At 34.7% G+C, this 26,927-nt stretch overlaps 1 protein-coding gene across 1 annotated transcript in view; it reads left to right on the top strand.

Annotated features, from left to right (window-relative positions):
• The first annotated feature begins 15,634 nt into the window (after positions 1 to 15,634).
• The window catches only part of nompC (no mechanoreceptor potential C), a 358,845-nt gene continuing 347,552 nt past the window's right edge, over positions 15,635 to 26,927 (top strand). The window contains exon 1 of the mRNA XM_069826862.1: positions 15,635 to 17,002. Coding sequence (XP_069682963.1) covers positions 16,679 to 17,002 — 324 coding nt within the window. The 5' untranslated portion in view covers positions 15,635 to 16,678. The remainder of the gene's footprint in view (positions 17,003 to 26,927) is intronic.

Genomic DNA, 26,927 nt, shown 5'->3' on the forward strand with positions numbered 1-26,927 from the left:
TTTTAACTTGAAATTATTCAGATGTATACATTTTATTTGTATCTGACAAGATCGGAAGTGACCTTGTTATAGTTCGTGAATTGTGAGATGTGCGCAGACGCGAAAGTATTGATTTTTTCCGAGGAACAATAATGTCATTCACCTTGATGTAATCCCGTTAAACTTGATATAACCTTGATTATTGAATTCGACATTGAAAAAGGAGATGACAAATTGAATTTATTTGAATATTATTTACAATTAACGCTAATTATTATAGTAACAGGACATAACCTTCTGCGACAGAATTGGATTTCCAGCCTCCGTGACTTTTCGCTAATTCTCTTTCGATTGCATATCCGAGAATAATCGATACTTGCGGTTTTATAACGGTACAAAGCTGACTTGTCGTTGGCTAAACATCTGTAAACTGAGTTGTGATTGGCTGAACACCTGTACTTTAATGAGTAGGTGTACTTTAATGACATGCATTAAAGGACTGCTAACAGGTGTATAATTACCAAAGCTCGGAACTTGGGGACTTGTGTGTCGTGTGCATGAGTAAGGTTACAGGTACAACGTACACAAAGCTCTCCCTGCAAGTGCTCAGGGACAGTCGTGTGTACTAAGAAAGTGGTCACATCGAATGACAGGAAGACGGACGAGGAAACTGTGTCGTGTCGAACCCAATGACATTCACATAATTAATTAGAGGTAAACGGTCTGTTTGAAAATAAGAAAATACGTATTATTCGAATGGGTTTGAAAATATATTTCTTAAAATTTAGGTACAGAATTTCGTGGAGGAATTCTGAGGAGATACATTATTTTCTTCGAATGGAGAGTTTATATTTTGTAACTTGTGTCAAACACAAACTAGAGATTGGAAACGGGCATTCATTGAAATACATTGCAGTCCTTTAAATCGGTGGAAAATTTGTACATAGCCATGGATCAAGTCGTAGTGGAACCTTCCCAAGTAGTGACATAGAAATTGAAAACTATTTTCGAGACAAATTTAGGATACCGGTACTTATCTTTCTCAGATACGAGCTCAGCTAGCAACTACTGAAAATCGAACAGGAAACAGTGACAGTGAAAACATTCAATACTTTATTTCGACCTAAGACTTTATAATATAATTACAAACCATTTTCCAAATTTGAAATTTTTTAAAATTGAAGCTTTTAAAAAATAAATTTATAAAATTATCCACGATATAATATAATATTAACAAATGTATTTTTTTTTTACCTTTTATTTCTGTCGACTATATTCATGTTTTTATTGAATATCACTAGCTTCTGTCGGATTGTCAATGTATATTAAATGTGTATTTCTCTCTTTTTCTCTTTCTTCTTTATTCTCGCTCTTGTGTTGTATTTATTGGTTTGAATTAAGTTACTTGCTGTATTTAGTAAACTATCCTTGTAAATTTTATGTTATATTATTGACTAAGACCACACCGTACACGAGCCTGGCTCTTACGGTAGTGGCTAGAAACATTTTTGTTTTATAAATGTAATTTGTATCCAGTAGGTAGCTAGTTAAAATAAATAAAATAAAAAAAATAATTTTGCTCCCGTCACTTCATGTGACGTGGAAATAAGTTTCTTTCGTTTCAAGTCATGTTTAACTAACAGACGAAGTAGGTATGGGTTCGAAAAATATTCGAATGTATGTAGTCATACACTGTAATAAAATATACAGAGCAGAACTGTAAATTTGATATATTTTGCATGTTTATTTATATATATGCTATAAAATTACGTGTTTCAACCTACCATAATATTATCATTATGTTGTTCCAGCCAGGAACCACTTTTATAGCAGACCTTACAGTACCTCTCTGCTGGAAGCGGGAGTTTGTTGACATTGAAGTCCGGTCGCTTAGCCACGTTCAAAGACACAAGTCCCGAAGTTCCGAGCTTTGATAATTACTACATTTCGGTATGATCGAGCATAAACATACTTATGCTCGACCATGCCGAAATGTAGTAATTATACACCTGGTAGCAGCCCTTTAATGGGCCTCATTAAAGCACACCTATTCATTACAGTTCAGGTGTTCCACCAATCAGAAAATACCATTGTAGCAATATGAAAGCGCAAGTATCGATTATTCTCGGATATGCAACCGAAAGACAACTAGCGCGAGATTAGACAAAGCCTTTCACAAAGCACATTCCCGCAAATTCATTTCATCAATTGCACAATAAATCACTTATATTTGAAATAAAGTCAGTTCTGTTACTATAATAATTAGCGTTATTTGTAAATAATATTCAAATAAATTCAATTTGTCATCTCGTTTTTCAATGTCTAAATCAATTTCAAGGTTATATCAAGATTAATGTTTATTTTACTCTCTCGATTATATCAAGGTCAATGACATTTGTTTCTCGGAAAAAATCAATACTTTCGCGTCTGCGCACATCTCACAATTTACGAGGTATTGCACAAGGTCATTTCCGCTCCCCAGTCAGATTAGAATAACATGAATACTTATGAATAATTTCAAGTTAGAAATATGGTCGAGCATAAAAAGTCGTATGAAACTTGCCTATAATGGTAATTAAGACGCTCGTATGAAAATTATGAAACCCGGTTGCGCTCGTTTCATAAACATACTCGCGTCTTAATTACTACTATTATAGGCTCGTTGCATAATGTACTATTATGTACAACTATACGAATTGTTACATACATATAGATTGACATTGATGCTATATTTTTCTTTACATATTTACATCTTTTACATCTATAAAATATGACACAGGGTGTAATATTTACTGAAATGGTGCAAACCAATAGGTCATCATTAGGGCTAGGATTTTGATGAAATTGCATCTTTTTTGTAGTAAGCCAGAAACATAGCTGCTTTAGTATTTATGTGTTATGTGATAAACTTAGTGTTTTAAGACATATTTGTTAGGACATTTTTTTGCATTTTTTTGCCTGTTTCAACTCATAAGAGCATCTTTTGTTTTATTCGGTCATTTTTTAGGCATTTTCATTTAATTTTGGCCATAAATCCCCATTATTAATGTAAAAGAATGTCTACTTCCTTTTATATTTTCTATACATATTTTGTCCATTAATACTCATTATTTTGTATAATATTTTAATCGTTTTTCTACACAAATATTGCCATTTTAACCAAGTACATCCCACGCAATGTATCAGTCCAACCACCCCTTCAATATAGACTCCTCTACACCTGCTAATTCCAGATAAGAGTGGCCTTGTGGTAGACTAGACGGAAACTAAAAGTAAAGTAAATCCATGGTGCTACAGCCCATAAAGGGCCAAGACCTCACGTCCACATGCCGACGCAGAGGTGAACGATCATACATGGAAACTGCATCAGATAAAATAATTAATGTGTACTACTTAGAAAAAATATGTAAAATTTAATTTAATTACTAGTCTAAATATTAAGTAGTACAAAACCTCTTTTCCTACTAAGTTAATTATGTAGATCAATTTTTAGGGCACTTTTAAGGGCATTTTTGAAAAATTTTTAGGTCATAAATGCATTGTTTTTAGGACATTTTTTCATGATTTATAGGTCATAAAAATCCTAGCCCTAGTCATCATCATCATCATCATCATCATCATCATCAGCCTTCAAGTGTTAGACCCCAGTGGATCTGTTACGGTCTCTTGCCAGCGTTTCCTCGGTCTTCCTAAATTTCTTCGACCTCTTGGGACATACGACAAAATCTGCCTGGGCCATCTAGAGCGATCCATCCTCCTGACATCTGTCTGCCACTGAAGCCTGTATTGCTGCAGGTAATAGACAATAGAGTCAAGTTTTAGTTCCTTCAGAATATCTACGTTCCGATGATGGTCGAGAAGAGAGTACCCAGCAGTTTTTCGCATGAATCTCATTTCGGCAGTTGTTAGCCGTCTTTCGTCGCATTTTCTTAGTGTCCGTGCTTCAATGTCATAAGCCAAAACTAGTCGTGCGAGGGTTTTGTAGATTAATAATAAAAGAATACGTTTCGTAAATACTAAGTAAATTGTATTGTATTTATTAACATTCCATGGTATTTATACATGCTTACAGCTAGAATATGGAACAAGTAAAAAAACTTAATACTATTATAAAGTCTTAATTTATAATCACAGTCTAGATGAAATATATACAGACGAGATTTACAATATAGTCTACTAGTACAACACAAAGTTTTAGTATCAATTTCATGAAGTGTTATTGAATGTCATGAATTCACCTACAGAATAGAAGGCGTGAGAAATTAGGCACTTCTTTAATTTGGCCCTAAATAATTTTATGTTTTGAGTTTCATTTTTTATATCGATAGGGAGGCTATTAAAAATTTTTACTGCCATATAACGCATTCCTTTCTGATAGCACGATAGACTTGCCGATGGAGTATGAAAGTCATTTTTTTGACGTGTATTTATGCTATGAACTGTTGAATTAGTTACAAAGTTTTCACGATTACATACGAGGAGACTATTAATGAAAAGATATACTGACAAGCCATGGGCATTATTTGTAGTTTTTTTTAAATAGTCCTACACGATTCCCTAGATTTGGCACCTACTATTATTATAATTACTCTTTTTTGTAATAGAAATATACTGTTACTATCTGTGGAATTTCCCCAGAATATTATTCCAAAACTCATTACCGAGTGGAAGTATGCAAAGTATATTGTTTTTAAGGTATTGATATTTACTATCTTTTGCATAGATCTAATAGCAAAACAAGCTGAATTTAGTTTGGGGGTAATTTCTTTAATATGATTTTTCCAATTTAACACATTATCGATTTTTAAGCCAAGAAATTTGGTTGTTGTTGTTTCTAATAGGGATGCATTGTTAATTATTGCGCTAGAAATTTGCGAGGTTGAATTTGGACAGGATTTAAATTGAATTATGTTAGTTTTGTTACAATTTAATACCAATTTATTGACTGAGAACCAGTCACATATTTTGAAGAGAATTCCCTCTGTTGAAGATTGGAATGTGTTGGAGTTATTGGCTGTAATTACTATACTTGTGTCATCTGCAAATAATATGGGATGATCTACATCTTTTATAAGGGGGGCAAGATCATTTATAAACACTAGAAAAAGTAGGGGACACCAAAGAAGGAAATGAACTGAACATGCATACAGTAGAACTCCGATTATCCGTCACCCTATTAACCGATCGGCGGATTATCCGACTCTCTCTCTCTCTCTCTCTCTCTCTCTCTCTCTCTCCCCCCTCTCCCCTCCTCTTTCTTTTCAGAACAAAATTTGAAGTCCTGTAGATTGTTAGTACATATTTTTACTTTAAAGGGTTATTAGAAACCTTTTACACAGTGTCTAGTAAGAAAGCTTCCACTCTCTTCTTATTTGTGGGAGAGGGTGTTTCTTCTCAACTTGTAAAATAGTCACTGCGGTATCTAGTTTCAAAGAAATGACCCTAAGAACTTTAACACAATTGCAAACCCATGCATCGAACAGTATTTGTCCTACTATTTGAATATTTGTACTGTTTACTTTCTATGCAAAATGTCTTCAATGATCGTCGAAAGAAAACGTGTTGTGCACAGTATCGAAAAAAATAATTGTAAGTAATTGAGAGGTTTGGAAAAGTAGAAACTGTAGCTCATGTCAAATGAGTACGAAACTGACTTTACTCTGTGCGCGATTTAATAAAATAAAAAGTGATAAAGTAAATAAAGTACGAGAATGTATATCTACAACAGGACTTCTATCTTTCCACAGTCAACCATCAGGATTCCCTTGATCCTTAAAACTCGTCATTGACAATCGGATTTAAATTAGCGAACTTCTAATCCACTAACTAGCATGTTAAAAACATGGCCACGGAGAAAATCACGAAATTATAGGCCTAAGTATTAGGCCTTCGCACAGAATTTATGAAAATCTCTTATGATACGGATTATCCGATTTTTTCGATTAACTGTTCAGTCCACCCCATTCATTACCACGGATAATAGAGGTTCTACTGTACATACATACATACATTGATACATACATACATACATACATACATACATACACGTACGTACATACGTACATACATTGCTAGAAAGCTTACTGTGTTTATGCAGGGAATGAATCTCGCTCACATTTGCAGTAGAACAATATACAGGGTGATCCGTTTGGGTATGGATAAAATAAAAACACCGTAAAACATTTACTACTGAACTTTATTTGTTGAAACTTTGTGCATACAACACTGAATGATGGGAGATTCCTCAGAGCTCAACATGACCCCATTGCGCACCCTGCACAACTCATAACGGTGATGCAATTCAGCCCATGTCCGTTGTAACATAAGAGGGGTGATTTGTTGAAAAACTTGAGTCATTTTCACTCTCAGATCATCAATGTTTCTGGGTTTCTGTGAATAGACAATGTCTTCAACAAAACTCACACGAAGAAGTCAGGAGGGGTTAGATCTGGGGAGTTTGGGGACCAAGCCAAGAGATAGCTGCTTCCCGTACTGGGTTTCGCCTGCAACCTCCTGCATGTTTTTTTTTTTAAACACAGAACCTTTTTGTACAAATGTTCGATACCACAACATTATGGAATCGTATTTAGGTACATTACGCACACCATACTCACTTCGAAATTTCCTTTTAACCCTTTTTACACACTCAAATTTAGCATACAAAAGAACACATTGTGCCCGCTGTTGATTTGTAGTAACCATTTTAATCCTCTACGATTTTCATTTGTCCTCTCACATTATGCATTGTTGATTGTCATGGAAACTTCCATCTTTTAATCATAATATAATCAGCAAGAAATTTTTCCTACTATCTTAATATCATTAGTGGCTTTGCGCAGCAAATGCTGCTAACTAAGTTCTTAGAAGTTCAAATTAAATTTTTTCAAATTTATTTCCAATGATGAATACCAGAAATTTTGGAAGTTATTTGCTTCCATAATAATGAAACATAGGTCTACCCCTCTGAATGGTTTTCTTCAAGCTAAATACTTTTTATTTAACCTATACATCTTCAGTTCTTGAGTTCCAATGCGAAAATGCAAGTAACAATGTCAGAACGATCAGTCGGTTTTACATGTGGGAGTGAAGCAATAGCTGTTTCAGGTTATTTTGGGTTGTAGGTTAGAGTTATGAAAATATCTCCTCTCCTCTCCTCTCCTCTCCTCTCCTCTCCTCTCCTCTCCTCTCCTCTCCTCTCCTCTCCTCTCCTCTCCTCTCCTCTTCTTCTTTCCTTTCCTTCTCCTTTCCTTTTCCTTTCCTCCTCCTTTCCTTCGCCTTTCTTTTTCCTTTCCTTCTCCTTTTCTTTTCCTTTCCTTTTCTTTTCTTCCTGTTATCTTGTTTTTTGCCTTTTTCTCCATTCGCTTGCTTTCTACGTGATTATCAATCTCTCCTACTGTATCTTAGATCCTTGTCGTAACACAGATAGTCATTGTCCAGTAATGATCGGAAAATCACAGTTAAGCTTTGAGCGCTAAGCATTTCAAACTTTCAATTGCTTCTCCTGAAAAATGTATTTCAAATGACATCCATCATTCTTGCAGTGGACTCTTCATATTACGATAATAAAATATTCCTTCCTAAACAAAAACAAAACAAAGCTAGCTCACCTTCTAAATTATGTGTTCAAATTGGTAGCCTTCAGCTGCTTTACAATGTGTCACTCGATCATAGAAACCATTTAAGGAATGATTTAACCAGGCTTTAGGAATATCTTACACCACTTCCATTTTTATTTAGCAACACTGAATTTGTACAGAAGTATCAAGTGTGAGTACTTTTTGAAAAGCTCTTAATGAGCTTTATTGAAAAATAGAAAAATATATTGGGTGTTCCACTTAAAATAAAAGATGGAGTTACTTCCGGTTAAAACGGAAGTTGAAAAAACTCGGTAATAACATTATTGAGTTCTTAGTATATGGTTATCCCAACATAAAAAGTTTCATGTCACTGAAACACATGCTTCAAAAGTTATTTAGGTGGTGCGGGACTTTTAACTAACCCTGTATAAAATAATTTTATATTATTAAGTTTTATCATAAGTATGCTATAATAAAATAGATATTGACAATTTTAAATACAATACAGGCGTAAATCTAAATATAAATATACTAGTGGCTTGTGCAGCAAATGCTGCAAACTAAGTTCATTAGATGTTAAAATAAAAATTTTTCAGATTTATTTTCCATGAAAAATACCAGACATTTTGAAAGGTATTTGCTTCCATAATAATGAAATATACTCCCTCTGAATGGTTTTTATGGCCAATACTTTTTCTTGAACCTATGCATCCTATGTATCTTGAGTTTCAACGCGAAAACGCAAGTAACAATGTCAGGGCGATCAGTGGGTTTTTCATGTGGGAGTAAAGCAATAGCTATTTCAGGCCATTGTGGATTGTAAAAGTCAGGTTTGCTATGGTTTCGAACAATAGGCATAGCATCTTGGTATAGCTGCTGCATGTAGAGATTGAAATGTAGAGGGTAAAATCATTTTATCCTGCTAAGAGATCTTGCTGAAATGATCGGGAGACTACGAAATTTCATAGGCCTCTTATTTTATCAGCAAGTAATACCGTCCTTCTTTTGGTATTAGGAACCGTAATTTTTGCGCTCTCTCTAGCCAATACTGAAGAGAATGACGCATATAAATATCTACGCCACGCCACCATTAAGTATATGAAAAAAAAACCAACCCCACTTGATTAATAACTATGAAAATATTTGATTTTTTAATAACAATATTATTGTCTTACGTACGTTTTGTAAGTTCATTTGTAAAATAGCCGCCACTCAGTAAATTATAGAAATTAAAATCTAATTTAAGATATTCTCTATATCTACTTACGTAACCCCAAAACGTTTCACTTTCATTCATCAGTATAGCATTAATATGTATAAATAATGAAAAATAATCATATCATGGCATTAACTATAATTAAATTTCATTGCTAATGGTAATAATGTAATCAAACCACTTCAAGTTTTGTAGATTTCAATATCTAATACACAGCTGTACTCAGAAAATTACACACCGCAGAATCAGACCTGTAAATTAGCGAGCCTTCAAGTTTTTAATAACCAATTCAATTTGAACTCTAAATATGTCAGCAATCCTGCAGGTCATGGCCTTCGTGTAATAGCTATTGTTTATTGTAGTGTGTGTTTTGTTTTATTCTGAAATCACGGCCGAGCTGAAATGCAATTAGTTCTCAAAACTAAAGAAAGATGGATTTTGAAAAATAGGAAAATAATGTAGGAAAATTGATATTTCACTCAAAACTACTATTTTTCTGAAAGACGTTGGGTTCGAGGCTTTAAAACAAGGGATCATTTATTAAAATCCGTTCAGCTGTTTTCCCATAATTTCCATTATCAGTTCAAATTATATATATAGATATAGGCCTAAGCCTAAATCAAAGTACACATTTTCTGTCCTATTCTTTCGAATATTATCCTTTTTTTTGAAGCTTTGTGTCCTCTTTTTTTTATCGATGTGAATCTGGTCACCCTAGCCCTGGATGAAAGACCAGCCAGCCCTGAGTAGCAGATAAGGCTGGCAGGCCTCACTGCCTCTTTAAGGATGTTGGCCATGAGGGAGAGGTTTTAATTTAGTTAAGAGAGTCTGCCTATGGCACGCGTCATTACACATAGCAACCGTGCTGTATGGTTCAACGACGAATTGAAGAACGGTTAATTGAAGGAGAGACACATATAGTACGTCCGCTCAAATGAGAGCCACTTGCACCTACCTTGAGCGGGAGGCGTCTGGTGTTTCAGTCTTGAAGCTCGTATACCTTATTTTATTTCAAGGAGTGCAGTTCGGTGGTTCCTTTGAACACCCATTTTCAGATTTATGACTTTCTACACAACAGCTCTGACAATTCCATCCTGTCCCCTAGTCCCAACATTGCACAGTTGTCACAATCCTGATGACCTTCGAAATTATGCAGTGAAACTGACGGGATTCTTGGAATTCGGAAACGATGCGGCAACTCTGCCTCCACGTGGATTTGACGGGCACCTGTCAATTCTTCTGAACGAGGGTTGTGATTGGTTACTAACAAGAGAAGACAATATTTCCGTCACAGTAAGGAAGACATTTATTTATGACAACCAATTAGTAGGGGGCAGTATACTTTATTTTTTTTTCATGGAGTGCAGTTTCATAGAAAGGACTTTGCCGACAGACCTTCTACTGCCCCCTACTAATTGATTGTCATAAATAAATGTCTTCCTTACTGTGACGGAAATATTGTCTTCTCTTGTTAGTAACCAATCACAACTCTCGTTCAGAAGAATTGACAGGTGCCCGTCAAATCCACGTGGAGGCAAAGTTGCCGCATCTTTTCCCAATTTCAAGAATCCCGTCAGTTTTACTGCATAATTTCGAAGGTCGCCAGGATTGTGGCAACTGTGCAATGTTGCGACGAAGGGACAGGATGGAACTGTCAGAGTTGTTTGTGTAGGAAGTCATAAATCTGTAAGTGGGTGTTCAAAGGAGCCACCGAACTGCACTCCTTGAAATAAAATAAGGTATAGAAGGTCTGTCGGCAAAGTCCTTTCTATGAAACTGCACTCCATGAAAAAAAATAAAGTATATCTGGTTGTTGGTACGCCAGCGCTGTTGACAGATCTAAGTCGGTGCTCCGAGAACAAGTTCATATAGTATTTGGTTTCAGACGAGCCCCTCAAATATAATGCAGTTAGCTCAGAACGAGGCAGAGACAGTAAATGCGTATTGTGGCTTTTGTGTTCTATATAATATACTTGTAAATCAAAAATAAAATGGCTCCAACGTCAAATAAACTTCTCAATGCAATTGCGTAATAAAACACAAGCTACCGTATATGAGTTTTAGTACCAAAGAAATACTTTAATGGGACTATTACATTCAATGGGGTTTAAATATAACATTCATGGATCTCAACCAGCAGCAATGGAATCATTACGAATACAGATGTGGCGTTCTTCGTATTTACGGAATATGGAATATTATGGACAACTGGGTTATGAAGAAGTATACTTAGACGAAACATGGTATGATACTTATGACAGAGTAAAGTGTCGTTGGTCGGATGGATCAAGTTATTGTGATGACAATTTTTCTTCAGGTAAAGGACAACGAATAGTAATTTTACATGCGAGGGGAAGAGGAGCACTATTCGTTACCCACCAAAGTATGTGTGATGTTCCTGCTGATTATCGTGGGACTATGAATTCTAAAATCTTTGAAGAATGGTTTGAGCAATGTTTGCTAAAACGGTTGGAAGAATCGTCTGCCCCATACCATTCCCGTATTGTGAATCCTGTACCTACCACTAAATCAACAATAGATGTCACTAAAACGTGAAAATAGCATGCCTTTGCCCACGCCAGTCCCAATAACAAAGTTACGTCTGCTACAAGAGATAAAACGTAGCCATTACAGAAAAAAGATGTAATTGACGAACTGTCATCAAAATACGGCCATGTTGTACTACGACTGCCCCCTCTCATCATTGCCATAGAATTCGTTTGATCGGAACTGAAGAGATATGTCCGGTCAGAAAATGAATTGGGGAAACAGATCTATTCAAGAAGTACGTGATTTAATAGTAAATATAATGGATGGAATTAATAATATAAAGCATTGGGTAAAGTATATCGTACATGTAAAGACAAAATAGAGTAATTATCGCTCCTTAGAAGCTAGCTTGGAATCTTGTGTAATTGATTTAAATAGTCACTCAACAGACTCTGAATAGGAGGTGTTCGTGTTTTATTTCTGTATTTACAAGACGCACACGAAGGCTCACTCCAGTCTTCAGAAGGGAGATATGGCAACGCAGCGTTGTTTACATGGAACCTGCTCGGAGTCGCGTGCCTACTTGCTCCCTGCGGTAAGTGTGTCCAATCGTACGTTCCAAGTGGCTCTCATTTGAGCGGACGTACTATATTAGTCGTATGGTTAAAACATCTACTTGTTCTATGCTAGACATCCCAGTTTAAACTTCAGCGATTGCAAATTGAATTTTTTGCTGAATAACTTGCAGTGACCAAGTTTCCTAGCCAAAATCCAATTTTTCTACAGATCAATTTAAAAATTCTGTTTTCTTCTCGTTTTCCTTCTGCTTTCTGCCTTGGATTTCATTAATCCGTTCCGGATATAAATTATTGTCATCGTATTTTCTTTCGTTACCTCCGGTTTCTCCTTTGTTTCTATCTCTTGGTTAATTCGTCACGGCTGCTGTACAGATTCTGCCATTCGTCATCCTTTCACAAATTCTTGTTTTCCTAGCCGAATGTGTAAGAAATTTCATTCTCATAACTGCTAATCCGTAAGTATACTTCTGGGCATTATCCTGTTTCTGACCAGCAAACATTCTCATGGGGGCAGATAAAAAAGTTATTTTTTTTTCTTTCACCATGTTAATTTTTTTTATTTTAGTTGGTTATTTTACGACGCTTTATCAACATCTTAGGTTATTTAGCGTCTGAATGAGATGGCGATAATGCCGGTAAAATGAGTCCGGGGTCCAACACCGAAAGTTACCCAGCATTTGTTCATATTGAGTTGAGGGATAACCCCGGAAAAAACCTCAACCAGGTAACTTGTCCCGACCGGGAATCGAACCCGGGCCACCTGGTTTCGTGGCTAGACTCGCTAATCGTTACTCCATAGGTGTGGATTTCACCATGTTAATAATGTCTGTACAAGTGCTTATACAAATTTTGACCACTCCAGTGCAATTACGAGGGCCCGCCCTGGGGCCATTTACAGAAAGAAAACACAATTTCATGGAAAGATTTGAGTCGATTATGAGCACTGTTCAAAACATACAGAGGTGAGCCTGCCTGGAGAGAAATAAAAAATAGGTTGCAGCCGCCAAATTACTCTTCAAGGAAAGACCACTCATATAAATTGAGGGAAAGAAGGCAGAGGACGGACACTGGAAAGTTTTCTTTTCTCAATCGTACTATCAGGGACTGGAATGCTTTACCTGCAGACTTACTAAAGGCTTTACCAACAACCAAAAATGTATTTAAAAATAGGCTTAAGGACTTTACTAATAGACGGTAATTATACACAGTATTTAAAGGGTGTAAATGATATGTTGTTATTGAAGTGCTGTATCAGTGAAGAATTATGTTGTGTCAGTGAAGTGTGTTGTATCAGTGAAGAATTATGTTGTGTCAGTGAATTGTGTTGTATCAGTGAAGAAGTATGTCGTGTCAGTGAAGTGTGTTGTGTAAGTGAAACGTGTTCCTGTCAGGGAAGCTTTATAGTTTATAGTGGCAGTGCAAAGTATTTGAACAGTGAAATGTTTTTGAAGTTTTAGTGAAATCAGGATAGAATCAGTGAAATGTGTCGTAGTTCCATTGCAGTGAGTGAGTTGACAGCGAAATGAGTGTAATGTTGAAAGGTACTTGTGCAGATATGAACATATACTCGTGGGTTTTAGTTCGATCTTAGTTTTAAGATACAAATTAGAATATTTCAAATGTTATTTTAAGTGATCGTTTCATTTAATTTAGTATATTCCCTGTTGTTGTTATTATTATTATTATTAGTATTAATTATTAGTATTATTATTAATTGTATTTTTAATTAATAAGTTTATTATTGTCATTATTGAGTGTAATTAGTTGCCACTGCCACCGGGTATATACCCATTGCAGTGTGAATAAATACATACATACAACAGATATTGTGTTGGAAAACAGCGCAACAATAAATTGCTGTATCTGTTTCAATAAATCTTACCATGAAATTATAGCGCAACAATTGCTGTATCTGTTTAGATAGATAGACAGACAGACAGACAGACAGACAGACAGACAGACAGACAGACAGACAGACAGACAGACAGACAGACAGACAGACAGACAGACAGATAGATAGATAGATAGATAGATAGATAGATAGATAGATGGATGGATTTATTCAGCAATATTCACATACAGATGTATATTAACAGAATTTTCTCTTAAATCCAATGCATATGTCTTCTGACCGTACTGCTGTATAAAGAAGTCCTACTTTGTAGATTTCACCCCCCCCCCCCACCTATAGTTAGATCCAACCTCTGTCCAAAAGAACACACAGATTAAAATAAAAATGGCACAAACAAAACACATTACATTAAGATATATGGATCATATGCGGAGACTAAGAAGGAGTCAGAAAATAGGAAATACTGGTACTGGAGAATGCTGGTTTTGCAGTGAAAGACCCTTGGGCAGAACACTATGAATGAATGAATAGATCAAGAAGAGGAAGAAGAAAAGTAATAATAGTATTAACAATAGTTTTGGACTGCCTCCGTGGTCTGTTGATCAGCATGCTGGCTTTCAGCCAGGAGGTCCCGGGTTCGATTCCTGGGCTCTGCTCTCGGTGAATTTTTCTTGAAGAAGAGAATCTTGGCAGCCAATCACGTTGCAGGTCGGCTACATTTAAACGTGTGCGTCTTGTGATTCGCTGATGAAGATGTTAAGCATTTCCTAAGGCTGGATAAATATTTAATATAATCGCCCGCCATTTTGGCTCTTTCGTTGGCGTTCGCAGAAAGCACACGAGGACGTTATTTGCCGCTCAATTATTTGCTCAATTACAGTGCGTTTGATTTATTATCATAGGAGCTACAATATGATAATGTTTAACGGTGTGGCAAATAGATCCTCGTCTGGTAGCTCGGCAACGAAAGAACAAAAATGGCGAACGATACTACCTACCTAGACTATATAGAGCCTTGACTTCCTAACACGTAAGCAAAGAGGAGGAGTCACGCCGGGAATAACAGGTCGCAACTATAATAGAGTTACCAACAACGAAAAAAAAAAACTATAGTTTTAAGTACGTAAACGGAAGGTACTGTTGGAAACTGGGTTAAAATTGACGCAGTGAGGAAGAAAAATCGTGTTTGCTTTTACTTGCAGCGTTGTTTTAGCGAATAGCTTCTTGTTTTATCCATGGAAGGCAACAGAATTGGTAACAAATAACTTGTCAATGATTCCTTACGCTTTCAAATTTGTAAGTATAGGAATCGAAAGCTTGTTATCTCTCAACTTAGCTATGCAAGGGCTGTAGACCCCCCCCCCCTCTCGGCCGTGCCAGGGCGGAAGTTGCGTGCCCCTTGCTGTAACAGCAGCACGGGATCTTGAGATAGTCAGAGTAACTGCTCTCACAGATATTCTACTCGAATCTGGGGCACGTGGTTTAGAGAGTAATAATCCATAAAATATGCCGCTAATGTAGAATAAAGTATAGATAGCGTCAATGGAGAATCGATCTTATTAATCCATTATCACTCACTGTTGAAGTAAAGTAACAGCGTGATAAATGCTGTGTTTTTGTTACGATACTATTGGAAGCTCTTTACGTTGGTAAAGTCTTTGACCATAACTTTTGAGGTGTACTTATATATAGTCAATTCCATACCGTACACGTGATATTTGCTAGCTTTCTCATTGGTTGGTTTTTGAAATCAGTGACGAAACATGCAAATTTCTTCTGCTACATCACCACCACCGCTGTTACCTACTAACCCCTTCTTTCAAGCCCCTTCCCCTTTTCAGCATAGGACTTTTCCCCTCGCACTCTCCTCGTGCGCTTTTCGTCCCCTCACCCCACCACAGTCCATTATACAGAGAAATTATCTTGTGTTTCTTTTTTACCGAAAAAATCTGGACTGTGGTGGGGTGAGAGGGGTTTCGTAGTGGGTGATGTTCCAAGTATCCTGGTGCCAGTCACGGACAATCACTGATCCAGAGAAGAACAATCCCATTCAGTTGTGAATTACTGGCGGATATGATGTTATTACGTACTTAATATGGATTATTATTGTGTCTGTGATGCTTGACTAAATAAAAACATCGCGTCTGTTTCTTCTGACATTTGCTAACAAGAATTCTGCGTGTTGTGCCTCAAGATAACGTTTAAACATGAGAAGAAGCAAACACGTTCTTTTGTTAAGTGTTCAACTGTTTTTATTGAAGACATTCGACTGTTTTTACACAATCTAAGCTCTTAGAAAACAGATGTGGAGATTTATTACTGTGAACTGTATAGTTTTTACTGAAGATGGTTAACGTCCGTAAAACAATAGGGAAAGTTACTTAGTAATTATTCGGTTCTTAAAAATATTTATTCCTTATTTCATAGACATTTCGTATAATTTTAATTTTACGTCTTTTAGAATGGAAGTGGATTAAAACTTTGAATGTACGAGTGTTTGAAATGTTTCATGGACCTAATAGTCGACTTGCATTAATCATGGTGGATGTAATAAAACGTTTTGAAGCTGCTCAGAACGGCTTAAAAGTGCTTAGAAATAGGCCACCATTTACATCTGTGAACGGATGTGATTTGAAGTATAAGAACTCATTGTCTTCATATTAACAAAAATTTATGAAGTGGTGTTATAACCTATATTCAGATTTGAAGATTTTTTTAGAGGTTATTACTTTATATACGTGTATTGATTTTTGTATGGTAAAAAAAAAAGCTTCATATAATAATTTCTGTTGTGGATGCAACAGATTTTATATTGCCTGCAAACAGTTTACTGGAGGAAACTCTGGTGGATATTTTAATCAAACTAGAATCAAAGAAGATGAAGTAAAGGCTATGTAATAAATAAAATACACTACGACATGAAAATGGTGACAGTCAAGACGTTGTGGAAGATATCTGAACTGACTAGTGAGTAAATTTTAGAATCATGAATCCAAGTAAGAAGGGTGGAGGTGCAGGGAACAAGAATGGTGGAGGCGGCGGAGACGACAAGTCTTCTGGAGGCGGCAAGGATGATTCTGGAAGCGCTGGGGACAGGCTCAGCGCCGGGGGCGACACCGAGAGCGTGGGTTCTGGGAAGAAGCCGGGAAGTGCCGGGGCGTCCACCAGGGAGGCAGCCCTTAAGGTCCTGCAGTTATCCCAGAAGGGGGAATGGCCCCCTGTGGACCAAGCCCTTAAGAGCCTTGAGAAGATCGTGGCAGCAGGGGGCGAGGACACCAATACAACGCCTCTTCTGGGGGTTATCGACCCGGTGAGCTTGAATACAATATACAATTATTATATACCTATTTATAGTTAGACTAATAATAATAATAATAATAATAATAATAATAGTAATAATAATAATAGTGTTAATAATAATAATAATAATAATAATAATAATGGTAATAATAATAATAGTGTTAATAATAATAATAATAATAATAATAATAATAATGGTAATAATAATAATAGTAATAATAATAGCAATAATAATAATAGTGTTAATAATAATAATAATAATAATAATAATAATGGTAATAATAATAATAGTAATAATAATAATAGTGTTAATAATAATAATAATAATAATAATGGTAATAATAATAATAGTAATAATAATAGCAATAATAATAATAGTGTTAATAATAATAATAATAATAATAATAATAATAATAATAATAATGGTAATAATAATAATAGTAATAATAATAGCAATAATAATAATATCAATAATAATAATAATAGTAATAATAATAATAGTAATTTATTTATTTATTTAGAATATTAACGTGCAAAAACAACAGCACAAGGCCAATTACAGTTTAGCACGATACAAAACAGAACAAAACAACAAATGATGATGAGAATGAATGATAGAAATGGCAATGAGATGAAATAAAATCAATATAATGGTCTACATCAATCATTAATCGAATAATAATTATAAAATTATAAAATTAGTACAATGAGATAATTGAAATAATGGAATAGTCTATAATAATAATAGCAATAATAATACTAGTAATAATAATAATAATAGTAATAATAATAATAGTAATAATAATAATGGTAATAATAATAGTAATAATAATAGTAGTAATAATACTAGTAATAATAATGGTAATAATAATGGTAATAATAATAGTAGTAATAATAATAGTAATAATAATAGTAATAATAATAGTAATAGTAATAATAATAATAATAATAATAATAATAATAATAATAGTAATAATAATAGTAGTTTATTTTTATTTATTTATTTAGAATATTAATATTATTTAGAATATTAATAATAATAGTAATAATACTAATAATAATAGTAATAATAATAATAGTAATAATAATAATAATAATAGTAATAACAATAATAATAGTAATAATAATAGTAATGATAATAATAGTAATAATAATAATAATCCACACATGTGAAGTAACGGTTAGCATGTCTGATCACAAAACCAGGTGGCCCGGGTTCGATTATCGGTCGGGGCATTTTAATTGGTTGAGATTTTTTCCGAGGTTTTCCCTCTACCCAATATGAGCAAATGCTGGGTAACTATCGATGTTGAATCCCGGACTCATTTCACCGGAATTATCTGTAGTAATGTCACGAGAGGTCTGAGATTTGCCGATAAATTTATCTGTAGTAATCTCAGACCTCGAGTGACATTTATTAGGACTATTTCGTGAATAAAATAAAAATGTAAATAATATATCCCTAAAATTCGATCACAAAATGTTAATAAGTGTATATTAACGAATACTTAACCTATTCAGACATTGTGAAGTTGAAATACTCGTAGATGAATATCAATCATTGCAATAAAGAAATTCGATGTTATTATTCAGTAATGCCAATTGCGAAAAGCGAAATACAGGTTTAACAATGTTGATTACATGTACTGCACTTTTCTCTTATTATTATAACATAAATACATTTTCATTATCTGCTGAAATCATAATTCAATTTAACAGTAACAGTGGGGACAGCTATATACCAATGCTTATGTATTCACAGCGAGACATGTTGCTACACAGTGAAGCCATCTGTGTATAGATAGGCCTAATTAAAACACGAATTTTATTACGCCATACGGAAGGCAGTTTGATCAAAGACATTATTATTACTATACAAGGTCTTTGGGCTTGATATGCGATGATGTTACATAAATTTGAACATCTGGCTTTCTATTAATTGTTTAATTTCATTCACGAAATACAAATTTTATAGGCTACTTATTATAGGTTAAGTTACCTGTGGGAGCAGGACCAATGTCAGCTGTGCCTTATTTCGACCGTTACACACAATCAGTGCTACACGAAAGCATTTTTTATAGCTCGACAAACGCATTCTCGCTGTAGTGTGTAACGGAACTAAAGCTGCATCTACACAGTTCAATATTCCAATCGCGTATGCATGTAATCTGGGAAGAATACTGAAAGAATCAAGTTTAAAAGTTACGTTCAATTAAGATACATGAAGATTTTGTGTCTACGTGGTGCGCCGTTTTGAACGTTCGTCTTCACTGCGTAAATATATTAATTAATATTAAATATCAATCTTGCATTCATTGCTTTAAAGTTGAAAGAAAAGTTTAACCGTGTAGTTGCATCTTAATGTATTCATGATCATCAATTTACGGGGAAACAGTTGGCGACAACGACTAAACAAAAGAACGACCATGCGATAAATTGATAGCGATAAATCTAGCTGCAAGAATTATCGCAAAGTGTGACTGTGATTGGTTGGAATTCAAAATTTCATTACACTTCATTGGTCGAAAATGGAATGACGTCATACAAAACGAAATAGTCTAGAGAAAATCAAAACTCGAGTGGGATTTAATTGACTATTACACGATTAGAAGAAGGTATATAAAGATTAGAAGTAACGAAGTACTCCAATAAGCCGGCCCGGATGGCTCAAGCGGAAGGGGCACGGCATGTCCCTATCGCTTGGTCCGAAGGGTTGTGGGTTCGAGTCCCGCCTCGGGCATGGGTGTTGTGATTGTATTAGTATAAGTAAAAAACAAAGGAACCAAAGGTAAAACAAACAGAAAACAAAAATAGATAACTTTGGAAAAACGGCCTCTGGCCGGTCGAAATTAAAAAAAAAAAAGAAAAAAAATACAATAAAATATTAATTGACTTACGAAAATACAAAACTGTCTTCAAATTTGTACCATCTCAACATTATAAATATTACGCTAGTAGATGGCAGTAGTGTGTTATGATGAGCTGTTTTCTTGTTATCAGTTGTGCCAACTATGGAATCTTCATTGAAATCTGTGGACGGTTACTGGTCAAGAAGGCTTTGTTGATTCAGTTTCATTTTTATTAAAAAGTTGCATTCCACTTCGATTATCCGGATCCCAGTAATCAACGTCACTTGACAGATGATTTTCAATAAATCTTAGTATTAAACAATCTCTGATATATACGTGACTATCCATAATATCATATAGCAGAAGCTATAACATAACCTAAATAATATAAACGAGTGTTAGAAAAGTTTTAATTAGGGATGATGAAATAAACAAGAAACATTTTAATTAACGATGATGAAATAAAAAATAAACATGAATAATTTTAAAAGAAACAATTATTGAAAGTAGGTACAATTTTCAAATTTGAATGTTTTAGTGGTTGGTGGTTCAGTTGATGTTATATTGGACGTGTGCGTAAAAGAAGTGAATTCGTTGATGTACATGGTGTATCCCTCAACTTATTCAGGATTTCCAAATGGTGCACTTAATTTATTTGTAAATAGGGTTTCAGGGAAGATGCATAGCTATGACCAGTGATCTTTATTAATTCTTGTTCTTGAATGCCAATGCGAGTCATATTTGAAAGTGCTGTGCATCGACTGGAGTGGTTTGTAATTTTCTGTTTTTAACGTTCATACCAATGCAGTTTGAAATGTTGGCAAACAAAGAAACAAATGCTAGGGTAGTGATAAAAATAAACAAATGCTAGGGACGCGATAAAATTAAACAAATGCTATGGACGCGATAAAATTGTGCGATAAGCAGCCATGATTGGTTGAAAGACGTCCTTTCGTACCGTTTTATTGGTCAAAAGTAGTGTGACGTAGTAAAAGTGTAATAGTCATCTTAATTTCATTCAGACGCTAAATAACCAGAGATGTTGATACAGCGTCGTAAAATAACCCACTAAAATAGTAAATTAATAATAATAACGAAGTGAACTCTTTAGTTTGAAGTCTTCAAAATATCATCTCACTATTACCAACTCCACAACTGTAGATAACCTAGTATTTTATACAGCGTTGTTTAACAACTGGTACATATAAGTTAACATGGAATTCGGCCACTTGTTGACCCATTCCTGTCTCACGCAAGACGTCCAGTAACCTCTTTAGTGTTTTTATTTTTACTTTATTTTGTCTCTTCTGTAATTTTGGTAATAAGTTTCGGCCCTCAAGCTCTGATCATTCTCTTTTATGCTGTATTTATTTTGTATTGTACTCCAGTTATTTGCTTTACGGTCAAATCAAGGGAAATGCTAAGAAGCATATAGTAGTAATATAATTAGTAAAAATAATAATACATTTTGTTCGATTAATTACCAAAGATAAATTGTTGGTCACTCCATACATAAAATATCACCCATAATTTTACAAATTTTAAACACAAAATTGCACTCAGAATTTAAATTAAAACCACAAAAAGGCTGAAATTAAGAAATTTAATAAAATAACTTGGCAATTTTAATATACCTGGAAACATAATTCAATTAAAGTAGTGTCTGTCATATCTGTGCAAAGAGTTACAACACAGCTTTACATAATACGCAAAAAGAAATATTCTGGAAGAACTTCTTAAACCTAAACATGCAGAGAGCAACACTATTAACACAGTAGGCCATGGTACACGTGTTATGTTGTACTGAAGTATCATAGCAACAGAGTTGATTTGCTTTCTGCCGTAGTTAAATGAGCATTTTAATTTTGTAATGCTTATTATTATTATTATTATTATTATTATTATTATTATTATTATTATTATTATTATTATTATTGTTGTTGTTGTTATTGTTATTGTTATTATTATTATTACTATTATTGTTAATTAATAAATCATTAGAGCTGTAGATTTAATCGATTAATCGAACCGATTAAAAATTATCTACGTCTATTGTCGTTGCGACGTACAGTTGATCTTCTGAATCAATGTTTGATCTCGATTTAGTGAAACCTGTATGGTCTGTTAAAGAAACGTAAATATGAATAAATCTGTGAAATACTGTCAATGCACTGGCGTGTTTGGCCAGAGAAACGGATGTGACCTTAAATGTTTTTTCAAACTCTTTGCAGCCTACACATAATCAAATTCAAATGCTTCTTAATAATCTAATAGCTGGGTAACTTTCGGTGCTGGACCCCGGACCTTGTCACCTTATTAATGCCTTATCACCGGCATTATCACCTTCATTTCATTCAGACGCTAAATAACCTGAGATGTTGATACAGCGTCGTAAAATAACCCAATAAAATAAAAAAAAATAATCTAATTGAGGAGTTAGCTATAAGAGGGGCAGAATATGCACTTTGTGGGAAATGTAATTTTAAAGTTTTAGAGAGGTGTAATGGTAGGCCTATGTAAAATAATAAGCTAACATAATTCATATTCTAAAACACTCTAAAATTGTTCTTCTCTTCATTTACTATTTCTTTTTGCAACAAATGTCTATAACTACTTAATTATATGAACATATTTGTTGCTGTGTTACACGCCCTTCTTCTATCCGTTTCAAAAACCATATTATTGAGAAATGTGGAGCAACCAGTAAGGATATATGGAAAAAGCAAATGTCGTAGTTTTTATACAGGAAATTCCAACGAAGTAAATTACATTTTATAAGATAAATTAGCTAAATTTGACTTTCCCTTTCGTATAAAAACAAATGTAAGAGAAGTTTTCAAGTTTCCTGTCTTAAAAATTTTAAATTACGGTTTATTTAACGACGCTTGCAACTGTAGAGGTTATATAAGCGTCGCCGGAGTGCCGGAATTTTGTCCCGTAGGAGTTCGTTTACATGCCAGGAAATCTACTGAACTATTTAAGTACACTTAAATGCCATCGACCTGGACCGGGATCGAACCCGCAACCTCGAGCATAGAAAGCCAGCGCTATACCAAGTACACTACCGAGGCCGACTCCTGTCTTAAGGAGAGAAAAATTATATATATATATATATATATATATATATATATATATATATATAAGGGGTATAAGTGCCGTCCTTTTCACAGTCGTCGGGGACGGTCTACAGAATCAAAAAATGTCCATACAACATAGGGTCAAAACTTGATAGTTTTCCCAGAAAAGAAATTTCTTTCCTTATTTTATTCGCGTCATACTGCTTATATTGTTAATAAAATTACGAAAACAATTACATCAGTAGATATATCTAGCAGAGAGTTAAAATTAGTTTAAATAAATATTTGTGTGTTCTATTACGTTTTCGTGATATTAAATAAAAATGCATGCTTAAATTTGTTAATATTCTGGCGTGAGAAACGTGGCAACGTGTTCAGCAGGCAGTACTCTGCACAGACGTAAGTACGAGTCAGCTGAGTTCAAGCTCCCTGTCCATAGCTCTACTGCCGAGCGGATGACAGTTCAGTACAGGGTATTCGATAAACGACTTACAATGTCATTCACAGTTTAGGAATATCATATGTTATTAATTTATGGAGAAAGTCGTTGTAATTCAAGTGAGGCAAGAAGGATGTACCGTCAACGTTTTCCTCAAAGAAGCTTACTTAATCGGCGAACTTTCGTAGCATTTTCTCAACGATTATTAGAAACTAGAAGTCTCTTACCCCGTTTCGAAAATCACACACCAGAAATTGTTTAAAAATGATACTGGTTTACGGAAGCGGGAGAGATTAAAATTTTGCATTAGAAAAAAAGGTTCGTGTGATTTTGTGCAGAAAACCATTATTGTTTAGTTTTTAGACACACAGTACAATAAAAATGGAGCAATATTGTTACAAAAAATGTAAATTAAACCATAATGTTTTATTAATGAGATTGAAAGTTTGTATTTGCTGCTCGTTTTATGTAAACAAGAGTATTGTCATGGTCCACCCCTGCATTAGAACAGAGCATCTGTTTTGTACAAGTATGTCTTTACCCGCTTGAGCTGTACTGTGTACTTGTAAACCCACTCCTCCCTTCCAGCACCGTTTGCAAAACATCTAATATTGTAAACTTCAATAAATAGTTAAATATTGCAATTATAAAAAATTGTAAGGGCAATTTTTCTTCCTTATGACATGAATAACCATCAGTTAAAATAATGGCACTTATACCCCTTACACCCTGTATTTTCTATTGTTTCAAACTTAATGTCCACATACTAAGCGTCCACACTGAGTCGAATAACAGATAATCAAATGAAATAATCCATCTCTTTGGGTTTACATGCTATTCCAAACTGTTTCTCTTTTTGAAGTAAAACATTATTCAGTCCTCATCATTCACTACTTCTCCAGTTCGTTCTACTCGCTCATAACGGATTCAGATGGAGCTCATATTGTGGTGAAATCCGAGATTCAATGTGACTGCGGGTTGACGCATGTATTCGTCCTAACAGGAGCCTTTTTGGGAACTTCCAGTAAGGCAGATGCCCATGTGGTGTGCTATTTTTATTTCATAATGTACCGCATGATATAGGGACATCATTTTATTTTCACTAACATTTCTAATATTAACCTGGCTATACCTTTGGATTAACTATTGAGAACCGGAAACACCGTTTGCTAACCTCTTCCACCACTGGAGTTCAATGATACTGGTGTAAAATAAAAACAAATCACTTTAGTAGGTATAGGAGGGAAGAAAAGTAGTTCATCCACTTACGTAAAGTAGGAAATATCGCGATTTTGAGTTTGATCATTTTCATTAAATTTGATTTTGTACATAATGAATATACAGTAACTTCCCAACGATGTTCAGCACATTAATAATCGACCACTGTTCTAGTTCCCGCACCACTGCTACCCCTTTTAACCCTTCCTCTGCAGGCCACGTTCCTAAGCAGCTCTACTGAGGTGAGTAGGCGCTGTCACGACTCCTGGCCGCCCACGGCCTAATCAGTGGCTCAGATGGGATTGCATTGGATTACGGGAGAGTGAAAGTTGAAACGACCCCACTCGCATTATTACCTCGTCCACTCTCATTGCGCGGCTTTCTTTGCACATCTTTGGTGAATCGAACAACACCTATAGATTCTGCACGAACCTGAGGATGCTCGAAATCAAAGAGCTGATGATGGATATCTTACAAGCAGACATTCTCATGGGAGCAGATAAAAAAGTTAATTATTTTCTTTCACCATGTTAAGGGGAGAGGATGGTATTTTTTGGTAAAAAATGAGTAAATTAAAAAAAAATTCTTTAAAATACTCTGTGATATGTGTGGAATGCATAGCATAACATTTTGTGGGTATTTGTGCCCTTATCGGATGTTGAGTCGCCAATTTTAAACTTCCTGCGCTATGGATTTTTAAATCATACGCCCCCTTTTATGGGTTTCCAGTAACTTCATTTTTTTTCTACATTGCCAGACAAAAATGGATATAATTTTTGAACTATTAAAGATACGTGCATGAAATTTAGAACACACATTCTTTAGACTATTAGGAAACTTTTCTGTGTCACAGAATTTTGTTAATTGATTTCATTTAAAAAAATACGTCCGTTTGTTTGCAAGAAAGGAAATCAGAAAATTGTTATTAAATTTTAATTGTTTATTTTACAAACGTAGGGACTAATATCAAAATTCTGTTACAGACAGTTTATAGAACATGCATTTGCAAATACATTGTAAAAAACCGTTTGAATCTATCTTTAAAAACGGTTTAGATATATCGGTTTTAGTATAATCCCGCATTGGGTATATTTTTTTTTTCAAATTTGGGCCCCCAAATAATTTTTTTTTCAAAATATTTATATTTGGTTGAATTGCTACAGCTATGAGCTCTCTACATACAAAAAATTAATATTTTACACCAAATAGGGAAAAAGTTAAAAAAAATACTATCCTCTCCCCTTAATAATGTCAAAACAAGTACTTATACAAATTTTGGCCACTCGAGCGCAATTACGAGAGCCGTAAAAATAAGTTTCCCTGGAGCAGTTTACAGAAAGAAAAAACAATTTCATTTCCACTCACCCTTCATCATATGATGACGCAGAATTTCTGCATGGAAATATCATTTGTACTTCGGTACATCGTAATATATGTTATGCGAAAAATAATCACTTAACGTGATTTAAGACGGCGCTTATTCCGTCCGATCTCGGCCACTTAGTCACTCATAACGAGTGCACCTCTGCACATAGTGTGTTGGACATTGTGCCACTGTCACACATCTGTGACGCAGTGCATGAGGGTTGGCCACTAAAGGGAACCCAAGAGGTGGAACTTAAACTGAGAGTTTTGCAATTCATTTTGATTAATTTTCAGAAAAGTATATGATATATAATATGAATATTTATTTTCAGTCAATGACTTTACTATCAATATAAATAAGGTACAAGTCCTTACATTACATGATTTAATGTTGTATGAACGTTTTCGTCGGTTTCATACTAACATCATCAGATACAACATTCTATATAGCAATATCATCACCAGGCTTCGAGACTTTGGACCCGATACAATAAGTTTACTGTTCATGCACTATAGGTTGTTGACTCGCTGCAGGTAGATAGAGATGTGTTGAGGTAACAACGTTGCTATTTAGAGTAGAGTACGGTAGTATGGGGAAACACACACACACACACACACATATATATATATATATATATATGTTCTGAAAGTAAATACCAGTATGCATTACACAATGACAATGTCAAAAGAAAATGAAAAGCATTTATTCTCCTGTCTTTTATAAGCATTTGTGTTTAATTATACACAGTGTTAATGGTGGAAATAAGCATGTAGCAATCTTAATTTTTTTATTTATCCTGTTGGTCGTCTTTAGTAAGTGCAGTTACAGTACCGAATTGCAATGTACTACAAGATACATTCTCAGTGTCTCAAACGTAAATCTTTTTCGGTTATCTGCCAAAGTTTGTACTGTAGAAAGCTGCGCTCTACGTCGCATGACGTGATAGGAGCAAAACGAAAAAACCTAACATCATTGCAGTCTCTAAG

The sequence above is a fragment of the Periplaneta americana genome, chromosome 5 (assembly GCF_040183065.1).
Source record: "Periplaneta americana isolate PAMFEO1 chromosome 5, P.americana_PAMFEO1_priV1, whole genome shotgun sequence".
Lineage (NCBI taxonomy): Eukaryota > Metazoa > Arthropoda > Insecta > Blattodea > Blattidae > Periplaneta > Periplaneta americana.